This window comes from Engraulis encrasicolus, chromosome 7 (genome assembly GCF_034702125.1).
Source record: "Engraulis encrasicolus isolate BLACKSEA-1 chromosome 7, IST_EnEncr_1.0, whole genome shotgun sequence".
Lineage (NCBI taxonomy): Eukaryota > Metazoa > Chordata > Actinopteri > Clupeiformes > Engraulidae > Engraulis > Engraulis encrasicolus.
The window spans coordinates 42,389,384-42,410,603 of record NC_085863.1 but is presented as its reverse complement, the minus strand read 5'-3'; the positions used below and the strand labels follow the sequence as shown (position 1 = coordinate 42,410,603).

The following is a 21,220-nucleotide window of genomic DNA, read 5'->3' as shown; positions in this document are numbered from 1 at the left end:
CTTCCAAACGTGCCTCTGATCTTCACAACACTTTTGGAATCGTTTTTAAAATATATTTTTTTGTAAAATATTTTGAATGTTCGTATGGTTTTAGTATTTTTATATATTTTTTAATTTGTTTAATGTATGAAAATAAAGATGTGCAGAGCCTATCTGACTGATCTTGATCTCTTCAAACCCCCAACTAGAGATAACTGGAAGGTTTATGTGTGTAGAGCAGGTAGATGGATGAAGACAAGTGTGTGTTGATTCATTACATATTTATTTAAATAGTGCCACAATACAACAAACAACTTTGAATAATAAACAGTTAATGGCAATCATGGATGAAAAATATTAAATATTTAAAATCTCTGAATGGAACACATTTAAGACTTATAAACATGTACAACAACACCGGTCTGGCAAATCAGCAAATGCACTTCCCAAAAACACAGATTAATTAATGATTCATCAATCAGAACAGGATTTTGCAAAGATCTAAGATTAAAAATGTCTTAAAAACTGAACATTGGGCTATAAAATTGAGAACTTTTACAGTGCAACATTGCAAAGTCAATATCAATGATGAAGATATTGGGGGGCCATAAATATGCAATCTAAAACCAGTTAAATATTTCAAACCCTGTAGATGTTAAATATTGGTTTTGTCCCAAAAGGGAAACACTAGAGAGCTCTATCTGCTGAGAACATCAATATCATCAACTTGGTCGTGAGTATCGTCTTGGATAAGACAGTGACGGCGCATGCAGAAGTAGTCTGCACAGCACGCATACGCACTTCGGCATTTCAGTGCATTCTGGTTTGAAATTTCTGACCAGAATGCATCGTAATTTTGCATTGCGTATGTACACTGAGCAGACTGTTTCTGCATGCGACGTCAACAACGTGCCCACTATCACTATGGAGACAGGCCACCTTCCAATCCCGCACATCCCCATGGCTACAGACCACAGTCCTTCTTGGCAACCTGATAACCACCACGGTTACAGGCTCCACCCCTTGGCAACTTGAGTGTAACCACGGCTACCTGACAAAAGTGTTGGTGTCAGTCTTGTGGTTCTCTGGTTCTCCTGTACGGCTCCTTCCCAGGAGTGTGTTCCAGCACAATCACCCTGACACACACGAACACACACACACACATACACGTACATACACGACATACCATTATACACATGGCCACTGTACTTAAGGATGTAGTTAAGAAGTCAACACACCAGGCCTTGCACCCTGAGTGTGTGTGTCCATAGGTACATGTCTATGCATGACCGTGTGTGTGTGTACCTGTGTGGGTGACTCCAGATGCCTTGGTACTCCGCTCGGTCGTCTGGTTTGGCTGACATGACGAGGCCAGGAGGATCAGACGCCACTTCCTGTAACTGATAAACATGCCACACTCACGACCGTTATATTGCATTCATTAATATTTTAATTCATTATTACATTATAAAATAACATGCTACACTATCATTTAGATATACTCTAGTATGGCACACTCACTACCATTTATTGCATTCATTAACATTTATTATATTACTACCACTATCGTACTATATACCTCCTGCAGCTGATAACCACATCTTAAACTTTGTCACTTTTTGATGAGCTATTATAACCTGTGTGCATGTGTGTTTGTCACCTGACGCTCTGCTGTGTCTCCTCCTGGTCTGCTGCTCGCACCCTCGACATCCATCTCAGCCTCCATGATCATCCTGAAAACACACACACACACACACACACACACACATTACCACGTTACTTTTACACTTTACACAGCATTGGCTAAGGCAGTGCAGAGGCCATTTGAACCATAACCAACGGTAACAGCTCTCAGCTATCCCGAACTGTGCAATTCCAGACTAATGTGTTTGTGTTTTTGATCTGGCTCTGGCTCGGCAGGTTAGGAATTGATAGCACTTTCAATTAGGGCAGCACGATTATGGAATGAAAAAAAAAACATCACGATCATTTGGATCGAAGCTGACATCCTTTATTTCATATTCAAGAGTATGCACATCCTAAAACCGCCATCTTGCAGTGAGCTACCAGTGAAAGAGTTACGGTGCGTTGAAGAGCAACAATGTCAAGAGACAGTACAAAAACACACAATGATAAGACATATGGCTGCTACAACAAACAACTGAATTTTGTGCATTATGATATTTCAAATCACAAAATGAAATCAATCAAGAATGTATTTTATAGTAGAGTCATAAATGGAGGTTCTGTGACCAACCTCTGGCAACAATGTTTTGATGATTGATTTGACCTCTATGGACCCTTTAGAAAAGATTTAGCCCCCATGTCCCTCGCAAAAATCCCGGGCTTTTTTGCTAGAGAGCCAAATTCAAAATGGCGCCCAGAGGCATCTCTAAAAAATAACTTTTGATCTGGATGACCTAGAATCATGTATGAAGGCACTTTTTCATATGAGTCAACCATGAGGATTCCAAATCTGACATCATTTTGGTTATAAAACTTCGTTTTGACAGCGAAATTCAAGATGGCCGCCATCTAGTACCGTTATTTTCGACCTTTTTAGGCCGACAATGCCCAAAAATGATCATATTTGGACTGGGAACCTCCCAATTTGTGTGACTCCATTTATCATGTAAAGATATTGAGAGAATATCTGATCTACAAGCCCACAATTCCTCACATTGTTGGGCGTAGTGGGCTTGTAGATGGGCTATTTTAACAATGTGTCTTTTTTTGTAGGCTATTATTTGACAATTTGGCAGATATTTTAGCATTGTTTGATGATTACTTTGGATGCAGTGATGGTCTTTTACTCTGAGAGTCCTTACATTATGACCCCACCCCCCAAAACAGGGGGTCTTGACCCACAGGTTGAGAACCACTTATCTAGTTTAAAAAAAAGACCTTCACGTTTCACATTTTCCAAGCATTCTTGCACAGAGAAGCCCGTTGAGGAACTCGAGGCAAGAGCTGCTGAAGTCAGCTTGTGAAGCTCCCCGAGCTGCAAGAACACTGTGTTGTTGAGGAATGTGTGGTCTTATTCAACCCCAATGGCACATACAGGAAGACGCAGAAGAGCAAGCTCATCTCGAAGATCTCCCTCCACCCTGTTTTGATTTAAGAATCCTATCTTGCTCTAATTCAGTGGTTCTCAAACTTTTCCCATCATTTGCCCCTCAGAGGGTCTGGATGCCTCCGTGGCCCTTCCCCCTTTTTGTGGGGTAAAAATCACTTCTGGCTGGCGCTATCATAGTTATGTCTGACCTGAGGTAAATTAGTAAATAAATGGTTTCTAAGCAAAAGCAGTACTTGCGCAAACTGATTTTGCGATTGCTGCGCAGAAAAGGTGAGATAAAACAAAGAGGGACTGCAGTCGAATGCAGTGCAGATGTGTGTTCATTTCCTATTCTATTCAAATCGGTGATGCCTCCGTGCCCCCCCAGGAAGGCTTGCGCTCCACTTTGAGAAACTCTGCTCTAATTGACATAGGCATGATCTGGAGGATGGGAACTCCATCAGCAGAAGATTGGCAGACACAGGACGGCACCCTATACAAGTAGGTTGGGCTATGCCCAAAAGCTGTTATCCATCATCCTTGCCTTCTCATGCTCCCAGTATCATCGGTGCCGGATACACCATACTTTACAAAAGAAGACGATCGAGACCTGTGCATACATGGTAATGCACATACATACACATGAAATTGACAAGTTCCCATCTGCCAAATCTTTCAAAATGTCAAAGTGTCAAAAACAAGAAAAAGACTACACCATTGAGCAGTCTGAAGCTCTTCACTGTTTATGATGGTCAATGACAGTCAGGTTGTAGTGGCCCTGTTGTTATTGATGCAGCTGATACCAATGTCTACGGCAGCTTCCTGGCATGCTAAGCATTAAGAGAAACGAAGAGACTGTCCTCTTCCATGACCTGCTGACAAGAGATGGCAGACTGCATTGTGCAGCTACACTATTTTACAGGCTGTGATGCCAACTTACCTGTAGGGTTCTATGAAAAAGGAAAATCATCAGTACATGAAAAGGTGATAAAGAGCTCTGTGGCAAGGCAGCAACTCTCGGTTGCTCTCTGTTCACCTTGAAGAGGGAGTACAACAGCTGTTTGTGTTCACGAGACAGATGATCTATGCAGACAAGAAAAGTAGCACCATGGCTGAAGCCTGTGCTTCCAAGTCGAAGACCATGAATAGAAAGTCTTTTATGTGTCTCCCTCCATATGCAGATAGCTTATGCAAACACTGCCTCTGTCCCAACTACTTGCCGCATCTAGTGCGCCACCCCACACTAAAGAACCACCCATCGCCACTCAAACATGGTTGGGAGTATAGCGTATAGCTTCCCCGGGTCCTGTATTTCCCGGTCTTTGTATGGGACTGAGGAACTACCGACCCTTTTTCTCAAAAGGGTCCCATGTTCCCCGCATTGTATGGCCCAGGATGCTTCACATGCATATCTCTTGCACGAACGGTTGCCATGCGTATTTCATGTCAAGTTTGCGAACAGTGGCAGCCTAACCCTAGCCTGGTCCTGACCATCCCATAATACTACCATTTCATCTTGTATTTATGGTCTGGCATTTGTTTGCTCTGAAGCGATTGTAGGAAGCGGGAAGTTTGCATTCAGTTATGGTTTGAAAGTATTGGACACCTCTCACCCAATCGCTGGCAGTTACTCAACAACAACATAGCGCAGACCAATGGCTCTGGCGCAGATGTATACGTCATTGTCACGAGCGTCTTCCCCCTTTCGCCCCCACGTGGGGGGCGTATTCGATTATTGGCTGTTTTCTGGAGGGGGCGTTGCAATCAAAATTCTACTGCTCCAGGCACTCCACAGAGAAGCACGGCCAGACTACAGTAGTGGAGCCAATCCTTTGGCGGAAGTACGTAGGATGGCTCGCGAGGCTAGCCTAACCCTAACCGTAACTCTAACAACAACCCTCGCTAGTCATGCGGCAGCAGTCTTCTTGGAAGCAACAGGAATAGAACCCCTTTTTGAAAAAAGGGTTCTAAGTTCCCCGGTGGCAGGGGAACATAGGACTCGGGGAACATAGCTCCCGGGCAACATAGGGGTGACCCTGGGAGCTCATACACTGATGATTTTCCTTTTTCATAGAACCTTGAGTTGGCATCATGGCATTGTGCAGCTACACTGTTTTACAGGCTATCTGCCATCTCTTCTGTCAAAAGGTCACAGAAGAGGACAGTCTCTTTGTCTCTCTTAATGCATAGCATGCCAGGAAGCTGCCGTAGCAGGTATCAGCTGCATCAATAACAACAGGGCCACTACAACCTGACTGTCATTGACCAATTGTCAATTTCATGTGTATGTGCATTACCATGTATGCGCAGGTCTCGTTTGTCTTCTTTTGTTAAGTATGATGTATCGTAGGGATCATTGGCACCGATGATACTGGGAGCATGAGAAGGCAAGGATGATGGATGACAGTTTTTGGGCATAGCCCAAACTACTTGTATAGGGTGCCATCCTGTGTCTGCTAATCTTCTGCTGATGGGGTTCCCATCCTCCAGATCATGCCTATGTCAATTAGAGCAAGATAGGATTCTTAAATCAAAACAGGGTGGAGGGAGATCTTCGAGATGAGCTTGCTCTTCTGCGTCTTCCTGTATGTGCCATTGGGGTTGAATAAGACCACACATTCCTCAACAACACAGTGTTCTTGCAGCTCGGGGAGCTTCACAAACTGACTGTCTTCAACCAAGTTGATCACTGCTGTGAGCACACTTCTTCCATTTCAGCAGCTCTTGCCTCGAGTTCCTCAACGGGCTTCTCTGTGCAAGAATGCTTGGAAAATGTGAAACGTGAAGGGTTTTTCCTTCTAGATAAGTGGTTCTCAACCTGTGGGTCAAGACCCCCTGTTTTGGGGGGGTGGGGTCATGATGTAAGGACTCTCAAAGTGAAAGACCATCACTGCATCCAAAGTAATCATCAAACAATGCTAAAATATCGGCCAAATTGTCAAATAATAGCCTACTAAAAAAAGACACATTGTTAAAATAGCCCATCTACAAGCCCACTACGCCTCCCAATGTGAGGAATTCTGGGCTTGTAGATCAGCTATTCTCTCAATATCTTTACATGAGAAATACAGTCACACAGATTGGGAGGTTCCCAGTCCAAATATGATAATTTTGGGCGGTGACGGCCTAAAAAGGTCGAAAATAACGGTACTAGATGGCGGCCATCTTGAATTTCGCTGTCAAAACGAAGTTTTATTACCAAAATTATGTCAGATTTGGAATCCTCATGGTTGACTTGTATGAAAAAGTGCCTTCATACATGATTCTAGGTCATCCAGATCAAAAGTTATTTTTTAGAGATGCCGCTGGACACCATTTTGAATTTGGCTCTCTAGCAAAAAAGCCCGGGATTTTTGCGAGGGACATGGGGGCTAAATCTTTTCTAAAGGGTCCATAGAGGTCAAATCAATCATCAAAACATTGTTGCCAGAGGTTGGTCACGGAACCTTCATTTATGACTCTACTTTATTACAAGGGATGAACAAAATAAAACTGTATTGTCATCATTTTGGTCAGAAACACCAGCCTGTCAACATATTCTGGCTTCAAGGACGCCCGAAGGCAGGTTACTATATTGCCTCCTGTGCAATCACAAATAAATCAAGATTTTCATTTTTGAATCATCACGGCCAAAATTGCGATTTTCTATTAATTTCCAATGCTTTCACATACCTACAAAAACCAGAGACAGAGACAGTGATAGCAATACTAATGGGCCTTGGTCTAATTACACAAGTGAAGTACTGTAGCTATGAAGTGAGTTAGTGTAGTTAGGAGTAGTAGTGGTCTAGAGAGTGAAGAGCAGCATTCGGTATAGAGTTGACTTGGTGTAGTTATGAGTTATGGCTTGCATGCCCATGAAGACCCTGGTTTGAGAACAGTCTGGGTTATTTCCCATAGAGTTATAGAGTTGGTATGAAGTGAGTGACTGAGGAAACTCACACGTGTCTGGAGTGTAGACGGGTGCCAGGGCTCCTGGCTCTATGATTGGATGAGCGCTCGGGGCTCCTGGCTCTGTGATTGGCTGAGCGCTCAGGGCTCCTGGCTCTTCGATTAGAGGATGGCTCCAGCATGCCCTGAAGCACGTCGTCCAGAGTGGAGCTGGCCCTGACACACACACACACACACACAAATGTGATGTACAATATCTGACCGGAGCCATACATTTTAGAGTGGGAAGAATGTCTCTATATCGAAAACCCTGGAACTAGCAGCAGAGGCAAAAAGGAGATGAACATTGAAAAATCAAAATACATACTGGAGAAGTATAGTGGGGTCGTAGGCATGTGCAATTTTTCTCAGTCATTTCAAATTTGTGTTAAAGTTTGGTTTTCACTCCCAAGTTGAAGTTTAGGGTCTATAGAACAATTTGGGTTCGAGGGTCAAGCACACAGATAACAAAATGGCCTGCGGGGGGCGCTCTAAAATATATAAACTGCTATAACTTTTTATTAGTTTAACCAAATTTAACATATGAGGTATGCATGGATTCAGCATTAAGAGGAGGAGCTGGTGAGCTAAGTATTTAGTTACCGGATTAAAGACACACCATGTCATAAACACACTTTTAGCCCATGGACAGCAAGATTCAGGGTTTTTTTAAGATAAAGGGTGGAAATGCCCTCCAAGTTGCAATGAAACATCATTTATTGTTACAAGTTATTGTAAATAAAGCCTGGGATATCATTCAACTTGATTTTTTCAGAATATCCCTGAAGCACAAAGATACCTAGGATACACAAATAGGGCTGCATAAAGCCTATGTGATATTTAGGACCCAACTTGCAACTTTGAGTGTATGAATTTAGGATCATGAATATCGACTTTTTTTCAATCAAGCCATATTCTATTCACACATAAAATCACAAAAAACATTATATCTGGAAGAAAATAAATTAATAATAATAACAATAATAATAATAATAATAATAATAAAAAGACTTTCCGGAGAGACAATACTATTAGTATGCTTGCGGCTTATGCACACACACACAGAGCTGTTGTATACACACATAGAAACACGAGGGAAAGAGATAGAGGTCTGAGTGTGTGTGTGTGTGTATATCTGTCTGTGTGTGTGTGTGTGAGAGAGAGAGAGAGAGAGAGAGAGAGAGAGAGAGAGAGAGAGAGAGAGAGAGAGAGAGGTGTGTGGAGATGCTTCAGGTGCCTTTCAGCAATGGGTGGGTAGGGAGAGGTAAGGGTGGGATTCAAACCAGCAACCCTCTGACAGACAACACCCACTTACTGTATACAGTGGCCACAGCAGCATATTAGGCCATGGTTGTCCAGGTGACAGCAGAGGTCTAAAGTTCTACATGGCTGCATGTGTGTGTGTCAATGATACAGTAAGTAATGTATACCTCCTTGGTGTGTGTGTGTGTGTATGAATGAAGATTCTAAAGGTGACAATTTGGCGGTCAATAGCTTTATTTTTACACAGTCATATGTCCAAAAGTTTTGCAAGTAGTCAGATGATATTGACACACAAATGGCACAACCCTGCTCTTCATGTCAACGCTGAGATCACTTTTCTGTGCAAAATGGTACAGTCAAAAAATGGACATTTTCAGGCCTATGCGCGGAGCTGTTCACATATTTTTTTTCGTAAGTGAATGGGGTCACATCATAGCGATTTTAAAACTGCACCCTATGAAACATTTTTACTATTTGGCTTATGATCTTCACACAGTTTATATTCAGAGCCAAGACCTCTCTGACAATGCCTTTACCTAGTTGATACCTAGTTAAAAACCCTAGGACAGGTCGCCTCTCACTGTAACTGCCACAGTTTGTGACATCATCATCTTGACCATTCTACCATTAATTTCAATGAGGGGGAAAACAGAGTCTGGTGAACGAATGAAAGGGGGTAGGCCAGCAAAAAATACACCACCCTGAGTGAGCCCTTTTCGAGCCGTTCAATTTGGGACTCGAACCATGTCTCTATCTCGAACGCTGCAACGATTCAAAGCCGGCGTACTAATGAATGGTGATTCCCATAGGCCAAGGTGAATGGAAAAATAGAATAATAATAAACTGTTGATGAACAATTGGTATGCTTTCCCGCAAGCATACTAAATAAACTGTTGGAGAACAATTAGTATGCTTGCTGGCGGCAAGCAGAGGCCTTTGGCAAGCATACTAAATAATACTATAGGACTATTTCATACATGGTAGACACAATCATGTACTGTTATGAGGACATCTCTGTCATCTGGGAACTGTCCATTTGTTACCAGCTGACAGGAATGAAAACCGTTCTTATCATCTGCATTTGCCAGAAATGCCTGCCAATCTGGTAACAAATGAACAGTTCCCAGATTTGGACTACACTACCAAAGATGCAGTTGCCAAAGATGTATTCCAACTAGAGGTGAAGTGCAGCTGTACTAGTACTTGTACAAATAGACCTGCCAGATCTCGGTGCAAGTGCATAAAGGCAGAGTTAAAGTGCACACGTCTGTGCAAGTGCACATGCAATTTCTAAGACTGACCACTGACTGTTTTTGCATCTGTTCTCTGTCATAGTTATTGTAGAGTGGAGTATTGGAATATGTTAGCCCTGTGGTCTTCTGTTTGCTTTTTGAATGCAGGAAAAAATGATGCTCCCCATAGTATTTATTGTTATTATTATTATTATTATTATTATTATTATTATTATTATTATTGATTTACTTTCTTCCAGATATACAGTTTTTAAGTTGTGAATAAAATTATGGCTTAATTGGAACAAAAAGCTGGTACTCATGTTCCTAAATTCATACACTCAAAGTTGCAAGTTGGGTGCTAAATATCACATAACTTGGGCTATATGCAGCCATATTTGTGTATAGGTATCCTATTAGTATCTGTGTGCTTCAGGGATATTCTGAACAAATCAAGTTAAGTGATAACCCAGGCTTTGTTTACAATAACTTGTAACAATAAATTATGTTTCATTGCAACTTTGATGGCATTTCCACCCTTTATCTTAAAAAACCCCGGATTTAGCTGTCAATTGGCTAAAAGTGTGTTTTTTACATAGTGTGTCTTTAATCTGGTAACCAAATACTTAGCTCACCGGTTTCTCCTCTTCATGCTGAATCCATACATAGCTCATATGTTAAATTTGGTTTAACTAATCAAAAGTTATAGCAGTTTATATATTTTAGAGCGCCCCCCGCAGGCCATTTTGTTATCTGTGTGTTTGACACTCGAACTCAAATAGTTCTATAGACCCAAAACTTCAACTTGAAAGTGAAAACCAAACTTTAACACCAATTTGAAATGACTGAGCCTATTACGACCCCACTAGTAGTCATTCTCCTAAAGATACACACATTGAACTCTTCTCATGGCACCACATCAGTCCCCCACCACCATCACATGCTGATCTTACCTGCTGCATACAGATATAGTGCATATACGTAGATATGCTGCATACTCTACTGATTATTTCCATTATTTATTTCCATCATTTGTGCATCACACACCATGCACACATCCCCCTTTATAGTATTCCTTCTTGTCTTCCTCTCGTAAAGACCTTATGTTCTTAAAAGAAAATGTTCTGCATGCTTACTTTTCACTTATCATTTGTTCTACCCAACAGAACGCTGTAGCCATCCTCCAGTACACACTACAGCAGGGGTCCCCAACCTTTCTGGGTCTGAGGGCTACCAAGGGCTACCGAGGGCTACCCGAGGGCTACTGAAAGCTACCCGAGGGCTACTTTTGTTCAAAACCCTTTATTGATGTCTTGACATCATTCCCAAATCACACTAGATTGAATGATTATTTGCTTAAAAGTTATAAGGAATATTCTTTATAGGCTATAAAGAAATAATCTCATAATTATATACAGAAAAGCATTAACTGTGACTAAAATCTTGAAGTAGTGACTATTTATTAACATCCTTGGTGGGCACCTCAGAAGCTCCTGGAGGGCTACCTGGCGCCCGCGGGCACAACGTTGGTGACGCCTGCCCTACAGTAACACAACACCTATGCACAACGCACGCATGTCACTATGCTGTCATGGCACCTGTGTAGCTGTTCTCAGGCCAGGCAGAACAGTATGGATGGCCGGTTTCCGCATCGTGTGTGTGTGTGTGTGTGTGTGTCTTCTCACCGTTGTGTCTCCTCCATGCCCTCTGCTGGCTGGTGCCTCACCATATCGTATACCTCCACTTCAGGACCTATTTTAAAACACACACACAAACACAGTTAACTATGTGTTGACTCTGTCAGGGTTGCGTGTGTGTGTGTGTGTGTGTGTGTGTGTGTGTGTGTGTGTGTGTGTGTGTGTGTGTGTGTGTGTGTGTGTGTGTGTGTGTGTGTGTGTGTGTATCACTCTACCAGGGCTGTGCAAGTGTATGTGTCACCTCTGTCAGGGCTGTCCCCTACTGATATGAAGTCATCATCAGAGGGTCGGCCTTCAGTCTGAGAGCCCTCCCCATCGTCATCCTCATCATCCTCCTCATCATCAGTCTCCTCCTTCTCCCTCTCCTGCGATAGCATACGCTCCTCCTCTATACCGTGCACACACACATACACACACACAGAGGTAAGCATGGAGGCTTACACACATACACAGGCAGACAGACAGCCAAGCACACCCACTGATATGTACACTACACACATGTACAGGTATAAATAGTTACACACACATAAAAGTACACACACATGGGTGTAGGTAGCCTATGCATACACAGTACACACATAGGTACTTATCCACACACACAGAAACAGGTATACATAAACAAACAAATAGGAACAGTAGCAATCCTAAGATGAGGACTCCCCCCAAATTGACAAAAAACCCCACTAAATACCATGCTATTATTGCAATAGAGTGGTAATGGTGAGTAAATAACACATTAATACCGCTATATAGCGTTTTCACATTGTCGGGCGCAGGGTTTCACAATGGCCCAGGCAAATTGGCCCGCCCCAAGGACCGCCCCTGTGCATTAACCCATTGTGTCCTGGAGACACATATACAGGTTTTTCAGGATTTTGAGATTTTAGCTGTTTTATTAACTATGTGGGTATGTTAGAGCTGAATGAACACATTACAATGCAAGGGGAGGGTCTTGGCTTGTCAATGTAACTCATTTCATGTTTGCTTCGGAGGCTGAATAATTTAGGATTTAATAGGAAGAGGGCACCCTTTCCCAAAAAGGGCTTAGGACAAAATGGGTTAACAAATGCAGGTCCCCCAGGTCCACCCACCTTCCTCGAAGGCTGCAAGTGATGCAGTGCGAGAGGGCTGCTCCTCTTCCTCTGATGACGAGGGGCTGAAGGACCGAGGAGCCTCACACACACCACCACCGCTACACACAGATGCAGATGCTCTATCATCCTCCTCATCTACACACACACACACACACACACACACAGGTTAGGATGGCGAGACAAATACATAAACCTATGCCCATCCATCATGTACATTTTCAACAGCCAAATGTAGAGGTACGATATGACTCCGATGTGTGCGTACCCTGTTAAGTCGACAGTTGCTTTAGAGCAGGGGTGGAAAACCTTTTTCATTCGAGGGGCCACTTCAAATTACTCCGAGGGTCGTAAAAGTCCTCCGAGGGCCGCACCATGTACCCTGCACTTTAGGCCTATACTGAAGGCAGCCACCTTTAAAACAGACCACGCCTTCTGTAGGTCCCCTGAATATAACTTAACTGTATTGCAATTGTAATTTCTACGATTCCTTTCAAAATATGTCATATTTCATGTGAAGCTGCATAACATTGACATTTTCTCGGGAGCCGGATAAAACGGCCTCAAGGGCTGCGAACGGCCCTCCAGACATACTGTAGGTTTCCCACCCCTGCTTTAGAGATCTACAGTATGTAGGATGGTGGCCAGAGTAGGTACTGCAACTATGCTGCTAATTCCCAAATGTTATCTTTTCATGATAAACTAGTGTTTCCTAGTATGACCAAAGTACAGTAACTTTTGCAACTAACAAGTCCGACAGGCGGACAAAGACGCATCCAAAAGCACAAATATGAAGAGAGTTACGCGGAAAATGGCGGAGAAGATTGGGTTTTGGCCGATTTAAAGAATGCATTTCAGATGGACAGACCGACGGACGGACATACCCTCTTATAGAGATGCTAGGACGCACCTAAAAATGTCTCCTTCTGGAAGTCCAAAATAGCGGACAGGAAAAAGATCCACCTTTTCATGAAAAAGTGTAATTTTCCCAGTCATAATGAATACTTAGAATTTGATGGTGGTGGTAAGTATCCGTGAAAATGGTGGCATGAATTACACCAGATTTACATCAGACCAACTAAGATTTGGGCCCATCATCTCTCATCTCATCAGGATCTGGCGGGTAGTAGAAAAGTTTTCTCGCATAAACTGTAACTGGCACTCACATTCCCCTGTATTCCACAATAAGTTGTTACTGATAGGTGGGAGTCCTGTAACAGCACCGCATTGGGAACAACAAGGGGTTCATTACCGTATTTTTTGGACTATATGTCGCTCCGGAGTTTAAGTCGCAACGGCCCAAAAATGCATTTTGAAGATGAAAAAAACATATATACGTCGCACCGGACTAATCGTCGCACATTTTTGAAAGGTTATTCTATCCATGGAATCTATGTTGTGATAACTGGCGCATGGTAAGCTGCTGCTCAAAGACGGCATTGTTTTAAACCAGCATCTGAAGCAGTGGCAACGCATTCAGAGGTGGTGGTAATGCACCAACTAAGATGGTTTGCCAACCGCCATAAAACCACAAAAAGAAAAAGAGGAAGAAACAGTGATAACGCGCCATGTTGCCCTGTAGTCAGAACAACATTCAATTTTCGGCTTTGTTTTGCGTTTGGACCGTGGGAGGGTTCGAGGCAACTTGTTCCGTCTCCAGAGCACGCCTTTCTTTACCCCCTTTTCTGAGACTTCAGCCCATGGCGTTATCAAAGGTGAGGGGGATTTCATCCATGTTGTGTAGCCTATGGTAGTGTCACGTTGTGCTCGTTTGTCAGAAACTCGCGGAAATGACCGATTTTCACCTGGAAGTCGGCTGACTGTCTTTAATAACACAGACGCTCGTTCTCGGATAGAGAGGAGATTGCGTTGCATAGCGCAAATAAATCCACGAGAGGGGATTGCATTGCATAACGCGATACATCCACGAGCTCCCTGACTTCCGCAAAAGTCCTATTCATTTCTTTGGCAATGTCATGGAGCCCGTAACAAGACCGTTGACTCGCAGCGCGCGTTGTTCGAGAACACATTTTCCTCCGCTTTTCTCCAGTCCCCAAACAGTTTTCCATTGCATCCAAACTTTCGTTCAGCTGCCCTATTGCCATTTTCGGCTGCATATTTAATTACTTTCAGCTTGAACTCAGCAGTAGGCTATATTAACTTCTTTTGGGTGGTAGGCTATATTTCTATTTCAGTCGTCATTGTAAATGCTATTTTTTGTTCTGGTAGCCCAAGTTGTAGGCTAACATTTTTTCTATCAGTGGTATTAAGCAACACAACATAGGCCTAGTTGCGCACATAGTGCTCTCCCGTGGAGAAAAAAAAACATATATATGTCGCACCAGAGTATATGTCGCATGTCCAGCCAAACCATGAAAAAAAGTGCGACTTGTAGTCCGGAAAATACGGTAATTAAAAGATATATTCAGTGACTCTGGCTTGTTACCATTCTCTGACTTACAAAATACATTCAATTTGCTACGTTCTACCTTTTTTTTCTATTTACAATTAAGATCTGCGCTCAAAGCACATGGTGTCCCCTGGCAAAGTTCCTTGCCTACTCATTCTATCCGTAAACTGTTTACTAGTCAGTCATCAACAAAAGGTATGGTATCTAGGCGTTACCACTTCTTGGTCATACCCAAACATATTGGCCTTCCTATAGAAAGGGTCTGGTTGCGGGACTGTCCTGATCTAAGCGAAGAATTTGATTGGGACAACGTTTGGTCCAGCATCCTGATCCTGATCACCAACACATTCATTATAACTTCATCCATAGAACCTATCTGGCCCCTGTAAGGATGCACCACATGAAAGTAGTCAATAGCCTAGACTCAATCTCACGGCACCTTTCTCCACATGTTATGGGACTGTGGCCCTGTCTCTCAGTTTTGGAGTGATGTTGCATCTTGTCTGTCTCGTTTGTTCACTGTCAATGTGCCTGTTCACATGGGTGTTTTGATTTTGAATGACTTGTCGCCTCTCTGTGTTGCTGGAGTAACTCAGAGGGGAATCTATGCTGGACTAACCGCTGCCAAGACGACGTTTTTGGATGTTATATGAATTCATGGAACTATCCACAGCTAGAGTCAATGGAGCTTCAGAAAAGACTTTGGACTTTTGGCGTAACCTAGCAGACTCTATCAAAGACTTGATGGGACACTAGAGCCTTTTTTGTTTTATTTTTAGTTTTTGTCTTGTGTTTTATCTTTATGTTTGTCTGTTTCTTGTCTTTGCAGTTGTTATGTGTCTGTGTCATGTTTGTCGAGTCTTGTCTCCCCTGCCCCTCCCTCTTTTTCCCATTTTGCATGATTTGTAATTCTGTTATAACAAAATCATAATAAAAATTTGATTTAAAAATAAGAGATTTACATCAGACTTGTGCCATACGTACCCTGATCATCTGACTCCGCCTCCACATCTCCACCAGACATGCCCCTTCTCCCTTCCTCAGCCAATCCTGTCTCGCGTAGCTGCCGTGAGCTCACTGACAAGAAGCCTGATTGGCTGGCGGCCGATGAATCAGCTTCCTCCTCGTCAGACTCCTCAGTGGCTTTGGAAGTGGAGGCCGACTCCTTAGACAGACAGACAGACACACACACACACACACACACACACACACACACACACACACACACACACACACACACACACACACACACACACACAATATTTTACATTATTATGTCACACACCTGTCATCACAGCACTAATAGAATGATTAATATCAGCATCAATAATGACGACAAGGTCAGCATCGGTGGCATTAGAGTGTCTGTGTGTGTGTATCTGTAGAGTGTCTGAGTGTGTGTGTCTAAAGCTGGGCATACACCGTGCAATATTTTTCAATCGTGGGTCTTCAGCTCCTGCACTGTAAGAGTGAGTCGCTTTTAGCGAATTGGGTTGAAACGTTCACATCTCACGACTCGTGTCCTCACACTTAACAACCCGATGGCTGAAGACGAAAAGAACGGGTAAGGAAAACACGCTCCTGAGGTGAAGGCGAGGATGCGCTCAAGAGTGAAACACACTGCCCTGGCAATTTGCGCTTTTTTGTGAAGTGTCAATTTGGGTGGCAGCACTGCTTCAACACTCACTTCACTCGCAAGGGGCAATCAGGATTTCAAACAGTTTTGATTTTCTTGCAACGATACGATTGCTGATTGCTAGATGAAATTCCTTGTTGTTACCCCATGTACACTCACGATTGATTCCAAAAAAGTCGTGCGACTGACAAATCGTTGCAAATTCAGGCCAACAATCGCAGTGTATGTGTGTGTTATGTGTGTGTGTGTGTGTGTTACCTGGCTGGGTGTGTGGCTGGGTGTGTGTGTGTCCAGGAGGTTCTGCAGAGAGGGCAGTGCCTGGACTGCGGTGGGGGCTCCGGGTATACGGCTCTGGTGCACAGACCCTGCAGACGACCCATCAATACATAGTCAATCCGGTGTGTGTGTGTGCGTGTAATGTGTTTGTGTGTCTGGACTCCAGTGGAGGCTTCCAGTATATGGCTGCTGTGGAGACAACAGAGCCATACATAATCAATACCTCATCAATTAGGTTCGGGCAGAGCTACTGCCGGCTTCAGGTTCTGGGGAGCTCTTGAGATGGCTGACGACATTGCTGACGAAACAACCGAGTTCCGGGCTGTGGCACATGAACAATCGGGAATAATGTGTGTTCTGTTTTGGTTCTCTTTTCATTTTTCACCTCTGCTTGAACCTCCTTGTATACAATCAATGGTTCATGTCACATGAGGGCGAAACAGCACAGCGTTTGGCTTGTGAAAATGCAAAGTGCATTTGCTGATTGCATGTATTTTGTTGAAATCCACTGTTGAAAGTGGTAACACAGCTTTGTTGTCTGGTTGATATGCCATCAGTATGGCTAAGTAAGATGTCCAACTCTGATCTCCCCCAAATGCATCGAGGCAGTCGCACCACTCTGCATAATCTCAAAAGTGCAGCCGAACAGGATTTAGTTTATTTAATGTCTAGTTTGTACCTGTGATCAGTATACTGCTTGCTGAGGGACGAAAGGAGGGGCACGAACAGAGGAATGGAAGAAACGACAGGAGGAATGACATGAGAAGCATCAAAGTGTGTGTGTATTACTGTGAGGGCTTCGTGGAGTGCTGTATGAGGGTCTTCTGCTCAGTGGGATGTTTTGCTGCGCTGGGGAACAGCTGATGCTGGAGATCTCCGCAAAACCAGCAGACAGATCTGGCAACCTCCTAACACACACACAGAGAAACATACACACGCACACACACAGAGAAACATACACACACAGATACAAACACACAGGTAATATTGTTATTTCACTAGCTCACGACCTGAAATGTGGATAAGCAGGTATGCATACATCTTCTGGAGAACAGGCTTCTTGTGACCGCATGACATTCGGGGAGAGTGGACTGATCGAGTGCTGCACGAAGTCAGTGGCACCACGAGCACTCAAGGCGCTTGCAATGAGTTGGGCATGAATTACATGGTGGAAATTTGGTTACGTATTGGGCAAGGTCGCTGGCCATGGTGCTGAAAACCAATGGTTCACATTCTTGAGGTCTGGAGATCTGGGGTACTGAAGGCAACCACCCCCCCCCCAGCCGGTGAATGGTAAGAGAGCAATGGTGAGCAAGGTTAAAAAGAGCGGACGCGAGGACAGGACGCCCAACGAATCAATCGAACATCGGCACAAGGGAGGTGGTGGGTGCAAGCAAGAAAGCAAGTTTCTGCTGGAAGACAGGTGAGTGCAGAATAAATGCAATGTGGTTAATTAAGGGGCGTGCCGAATCTCGTTACACTGACATTCCACCGAAAGACAGTTGAGTCGAGAATAAGGTGCAGTTGGTTAATTAGGGCGTGTCAATTTCGTTATGCTTCTCCCTACTTCCGTTTTTAACAAAACTTTCATTAACTCCCCATATGCATACACACACACACACACACACACACACACACACACACACACACACACACACACACACACACACACACACACACACACACACACACACACACACACACACACACAAAGCTCAGGTCAGTCAGACACCACAGAGGAGAGTATCTTACCGTAGTAGAGATGGATCATCAATCTGCTTATTACACGACACACACCTGTGGAGACCAACACACACACACACACACACACACACACACACACACACACACAGAGACAGACACATACACAAACACACACAAAGAGGCTGAAACCACGAGAGGTCTGCACTATTGGGACGTTACTACCAGCACATGTCTGAAACTTCATAACTACTGACTGTGGCATCATGGTTTGGTACTGGCTGTATAGTATTGTGCCGGTACTACTTCTGGTGCTATTGAGGATGGTCTTTTATGTTTACTTCTCTCTCCTGTGACCTCCTCGTGCTTTCTGCTGACTGTTTTGGCTGATCATACTCTGGTGTGCAGTGAGACCAAACCAATTACCAACCAATTGCGCGCGTGTGTGCGTTACCTGACGTCTTGAAGCTCCTGGTCACATTCCTCTTCTTGCTCCTCTGCACTATGCAGAGCTGAGACACACTCTGACAAACACACACACACACACACACCAAGACACACACACACACCAAGACACACACACAAAGACAGACACACACACACAAACACACACCAAGACACAGGCATAGACGGTTACGTTGAGGTGATCTGTAGTGCTCTGTGTATTTGTGCATTTGTGCTGTGTGTGTGTGCTTCAAGTCTTTACCTCCTGTGTGACTGTCCATGGAGAGAGAGGCAGGTCGACACACCTCCACTGTCACATCTAAATCCTCCTCTTCAGTAGTGGGGTCCTGAAACACGCACACACACACACATACACACGAACACAGACTCCATTGTGGTCTTCCAGTCCCTGGTAAGTAGTACTGTATATGGAACCTCAGCACACACACACACACACACACACACACACACACACACACACACACACACACACACACACACACACACACACACACACACTCCACAGTGATGTGCATGTTACCTCAGTTCCAGGCCCAGGTGTGTGGTACATGCTGGACTCTTCAATCATAGAGTGCATCTCCGAGTCTGAGTCCGAGTCCTCTAACTGAACACACACACACACACACACACACACACACACACACACACACACACACACACACACACACACACACACACATACACCCATACCCGTGTTGTAGCAGGTGTTTGAGAGGTAAGGGCGGCACACACACACACACACATGTCTAGTGTGCGTGAAGAAAAGGTTGACTTTGACCACTGTACAAACACACACAGGTTGTTTAAAGGGACACTGTGCAGGAAATGGTCAAAAAAGGTACTGCAACTATGCTGCTCATTGAAACTGGGCTGCCTATGGCCAAATTTGATCTTTACATGAAAGTTTACTAAGTAATAAACAAATATTTCCTAGTATGGTCCAAGTAGAGTCATTTTTGCAGCTAAAAATGGCTGTTTTTGGAAATTCAAAATGGCCGACCATGGAGAAGATCCCCCTTTTCATGTATGAAAAGTGCAAATTTTCCAGTCATAATGAATACTTACAATTTGATGGTGGTGGTAAGTATTCATGAAAAAGGTAACATTAGTGAATGGGCAGCATGAATTCTGGAAATAAACAACTAAAAATCTCACACAGTGTCCCTTTAATGTAGTGTTGTGTTACCAGCGTGCTGTCTGGTGAGAGTTGTTGCTGCTGGTGGTGCTGTGTGCTGCTGTGCTGCTCAGTGCTGCTCCTGGTGGCCGCGGCTGGCGTGACGCCCTCTGACACCTCCTGAGCCAGAGTGATGAAGGTCCTACTGCTGGACACACACACCTCCTCATCCTCACTAGTCTCAGCCCCTACACACACACACACACACACACACAACATGAATTACAGAACTGACACAGAGATTTGTGTGTGTACTGAAGTCCCTTGAGCAAGGAACCTAACCCCACATTGCTTCAGGGACTGTAACCAATATCCTGTAAGTCGTTTTGGATAAAAGCATAATTTAAGTGTAATGTAATGTAGTGTACTGTGTAGTGTGTGTGTGTGTGTGTGTGTGTGTGTGTGTGTGTGTGTGTGTGTGTGTGTGTGTGTGTGTGTGTGTGTGTGTGTGTGTGTGTGTGTGTGTGTGTGTGTGTGTGTGACCTGCGAAGCTCTTGAAGATGCTCTCCAGCTTCAGGTCCTGCTGGGAGTGGCGGGAGGTGGCCGGGATCTGTGCTGCGTCCTCACTGCTGGTTGGCCGATACTCCTCCCTCTGTTTGCTGATTGGTCGATACTCTCCATTCTGGACTCTTATCGGCTGACGCTGCCCTGACGCCTCCTCATAGTCCTCACTCTCACTGCTGATTGGTGGAGCCGCACAGGAACCCAGGCGACCACACGCCATGCGCGACACCAGCTCAGCAACTTCATCTGGGGAAAGACCCGTGGGGAGGAGAGTGTATGTGTGTGATGTGTGTGTAATGTGCGTGTAATGTGTTAGCTAGCTAGTCTCGACTATCTTGGTGTTTTCTTTTTTAAACATATTAGCATTTCACCATAGGGCTACATACATGTTAGCACTTTCCCATAAAGGTGCATTCATGTTAGCTTGTCCCCATTAAGTGCCATTCACTTCAGCATTTCCCCATATGATTATACTGTATACACATTTACCCAAAGAATTGCTAACATATGCGCTCGGTTGTGTCTTCCAGGCTGCCTGACGAGATGGTATTGGTCAGATCATGATCATGTGACATGAGATGCTATGACGTTATTGGTGAGTTCAGCCAATTCTATCGACCTTCATGTTTTCTTACACAACAATGGCGGCTCAGGACTGCTCATGGAGCCTTTGAGATAGTTCCACTAGTTCCACAACTGGGCGTAGAACACAGAAAGTGTGGTAAAGGTAAATGTTATTAATTTCTACTTGATCATTGCTTGTTATGTTCTGTGTTTAGTCAAGTCAAGTCAAGTCAATTTTATTTA

The 21,220-nt window shown here is 43.9% G+C and overlaps 2 protein-coding genes across 3 annotated transcripts in view; both read right to left on the bottom strand.

Annotated features, from left to right (window-relative positions):
• Positions 1-243: 243 nt before the first annotated feature.
• On the bottom strand, positions 244-17,519 carry LOC134452926 (serine/threonine-protein phosphatase 4 regulatory subunit 2-A-like). Of its 2 annotated transcripts, none has more exons than XM_063203602.1 (10): positions 17,359-17,519; positions 16,552-16,658; positions 15,642-15,822; positions 12,248-12,385; positions 11,398-11,544; positions 11,145-11,211; positions 6,977-7,141; positions 1,640-1,712; positions 1,285-1,379; positions 244-1,115 (listed from the first exon to the last, which is right to left on the bottom strand). In XM_063203602.1, exons 1-10 carry the CDS (start codon positions 17,498-17,500, stop codon positions 1,049-1,051), a joined length of 1,182 nt encoding a protein of 393 aa, XP_063059672.1. In that variant the 5' UTR covers positions 17,501-17,519; the 3' UTR covers positions 244-1,048. The 2 variants fall into 2 exon arrangements, with proteins under 2 accessions (XP_063059672.1, XP_063059673.1); XM_063203603.1 differs by having other exon boundaries at positions 1,285-1,373.
• A 798-nt stretch (positions 17,520-18,317) lies between these two features.
• LOC134451852 (inactive serine/threonine-protein kinase TEX14-like) overlaps positions 18,318-21,220 on the bottom strand; it is a 20,950-nt gene continuing 18,047 nt past the window's right edge. Inside the window, exons 17-22 of the mRNA XM_063202250.1 lie at positions 20,393-20,659; positions 19,922-20,097; positions 19,256-19,339; positions 18,977-19,061; positions 18,725-18,794; positions 18,318-18,366 (exon numbers count right to left, since the gene is read on the bottom strand). Of these exons, the coding sequence (XP_063058320.1) occupies positions 18,318-18,366; positions 18,725-18,794; positions 18,977-19,061; positions 19,256-19,339; positions 19,922-20,097; positions 20,393-20,659 (731 nt within the window). The remainder of the gene's footprint in view (positions 18,367-18,724; positions 18,795-18,976; positions 19,062-19,255; positions 19,340-19,921; positions 20,098-20,392; positions 20,660-21,220) is intronic.

Bases quoted from the DNA above. Each gene is read 5' to 3' on its own strand.
- LOC134452926 (XM_063203602.1), bottom strand. From the start codon at position 17,500: ATGTTTCTCTGTGTGTGTGTTAGGAGGTTGCCAGATCTGTCTGCTGGT. The intron at 11,545-12,247 runs GTGGGTGGACCT...TGCACGGTATAG, and splicing joins ACTTGCAGCCTTCGAGGAAG to AGGAGGAGCGTATGCTATCG. The intron at 7,142-11,144 runs GTGAGAAGACAC...TGTGTGTGTCAG, and splicing joins GGCATGGAGGAGACACAACG to GGCCAGCTCCACTCTGGACG.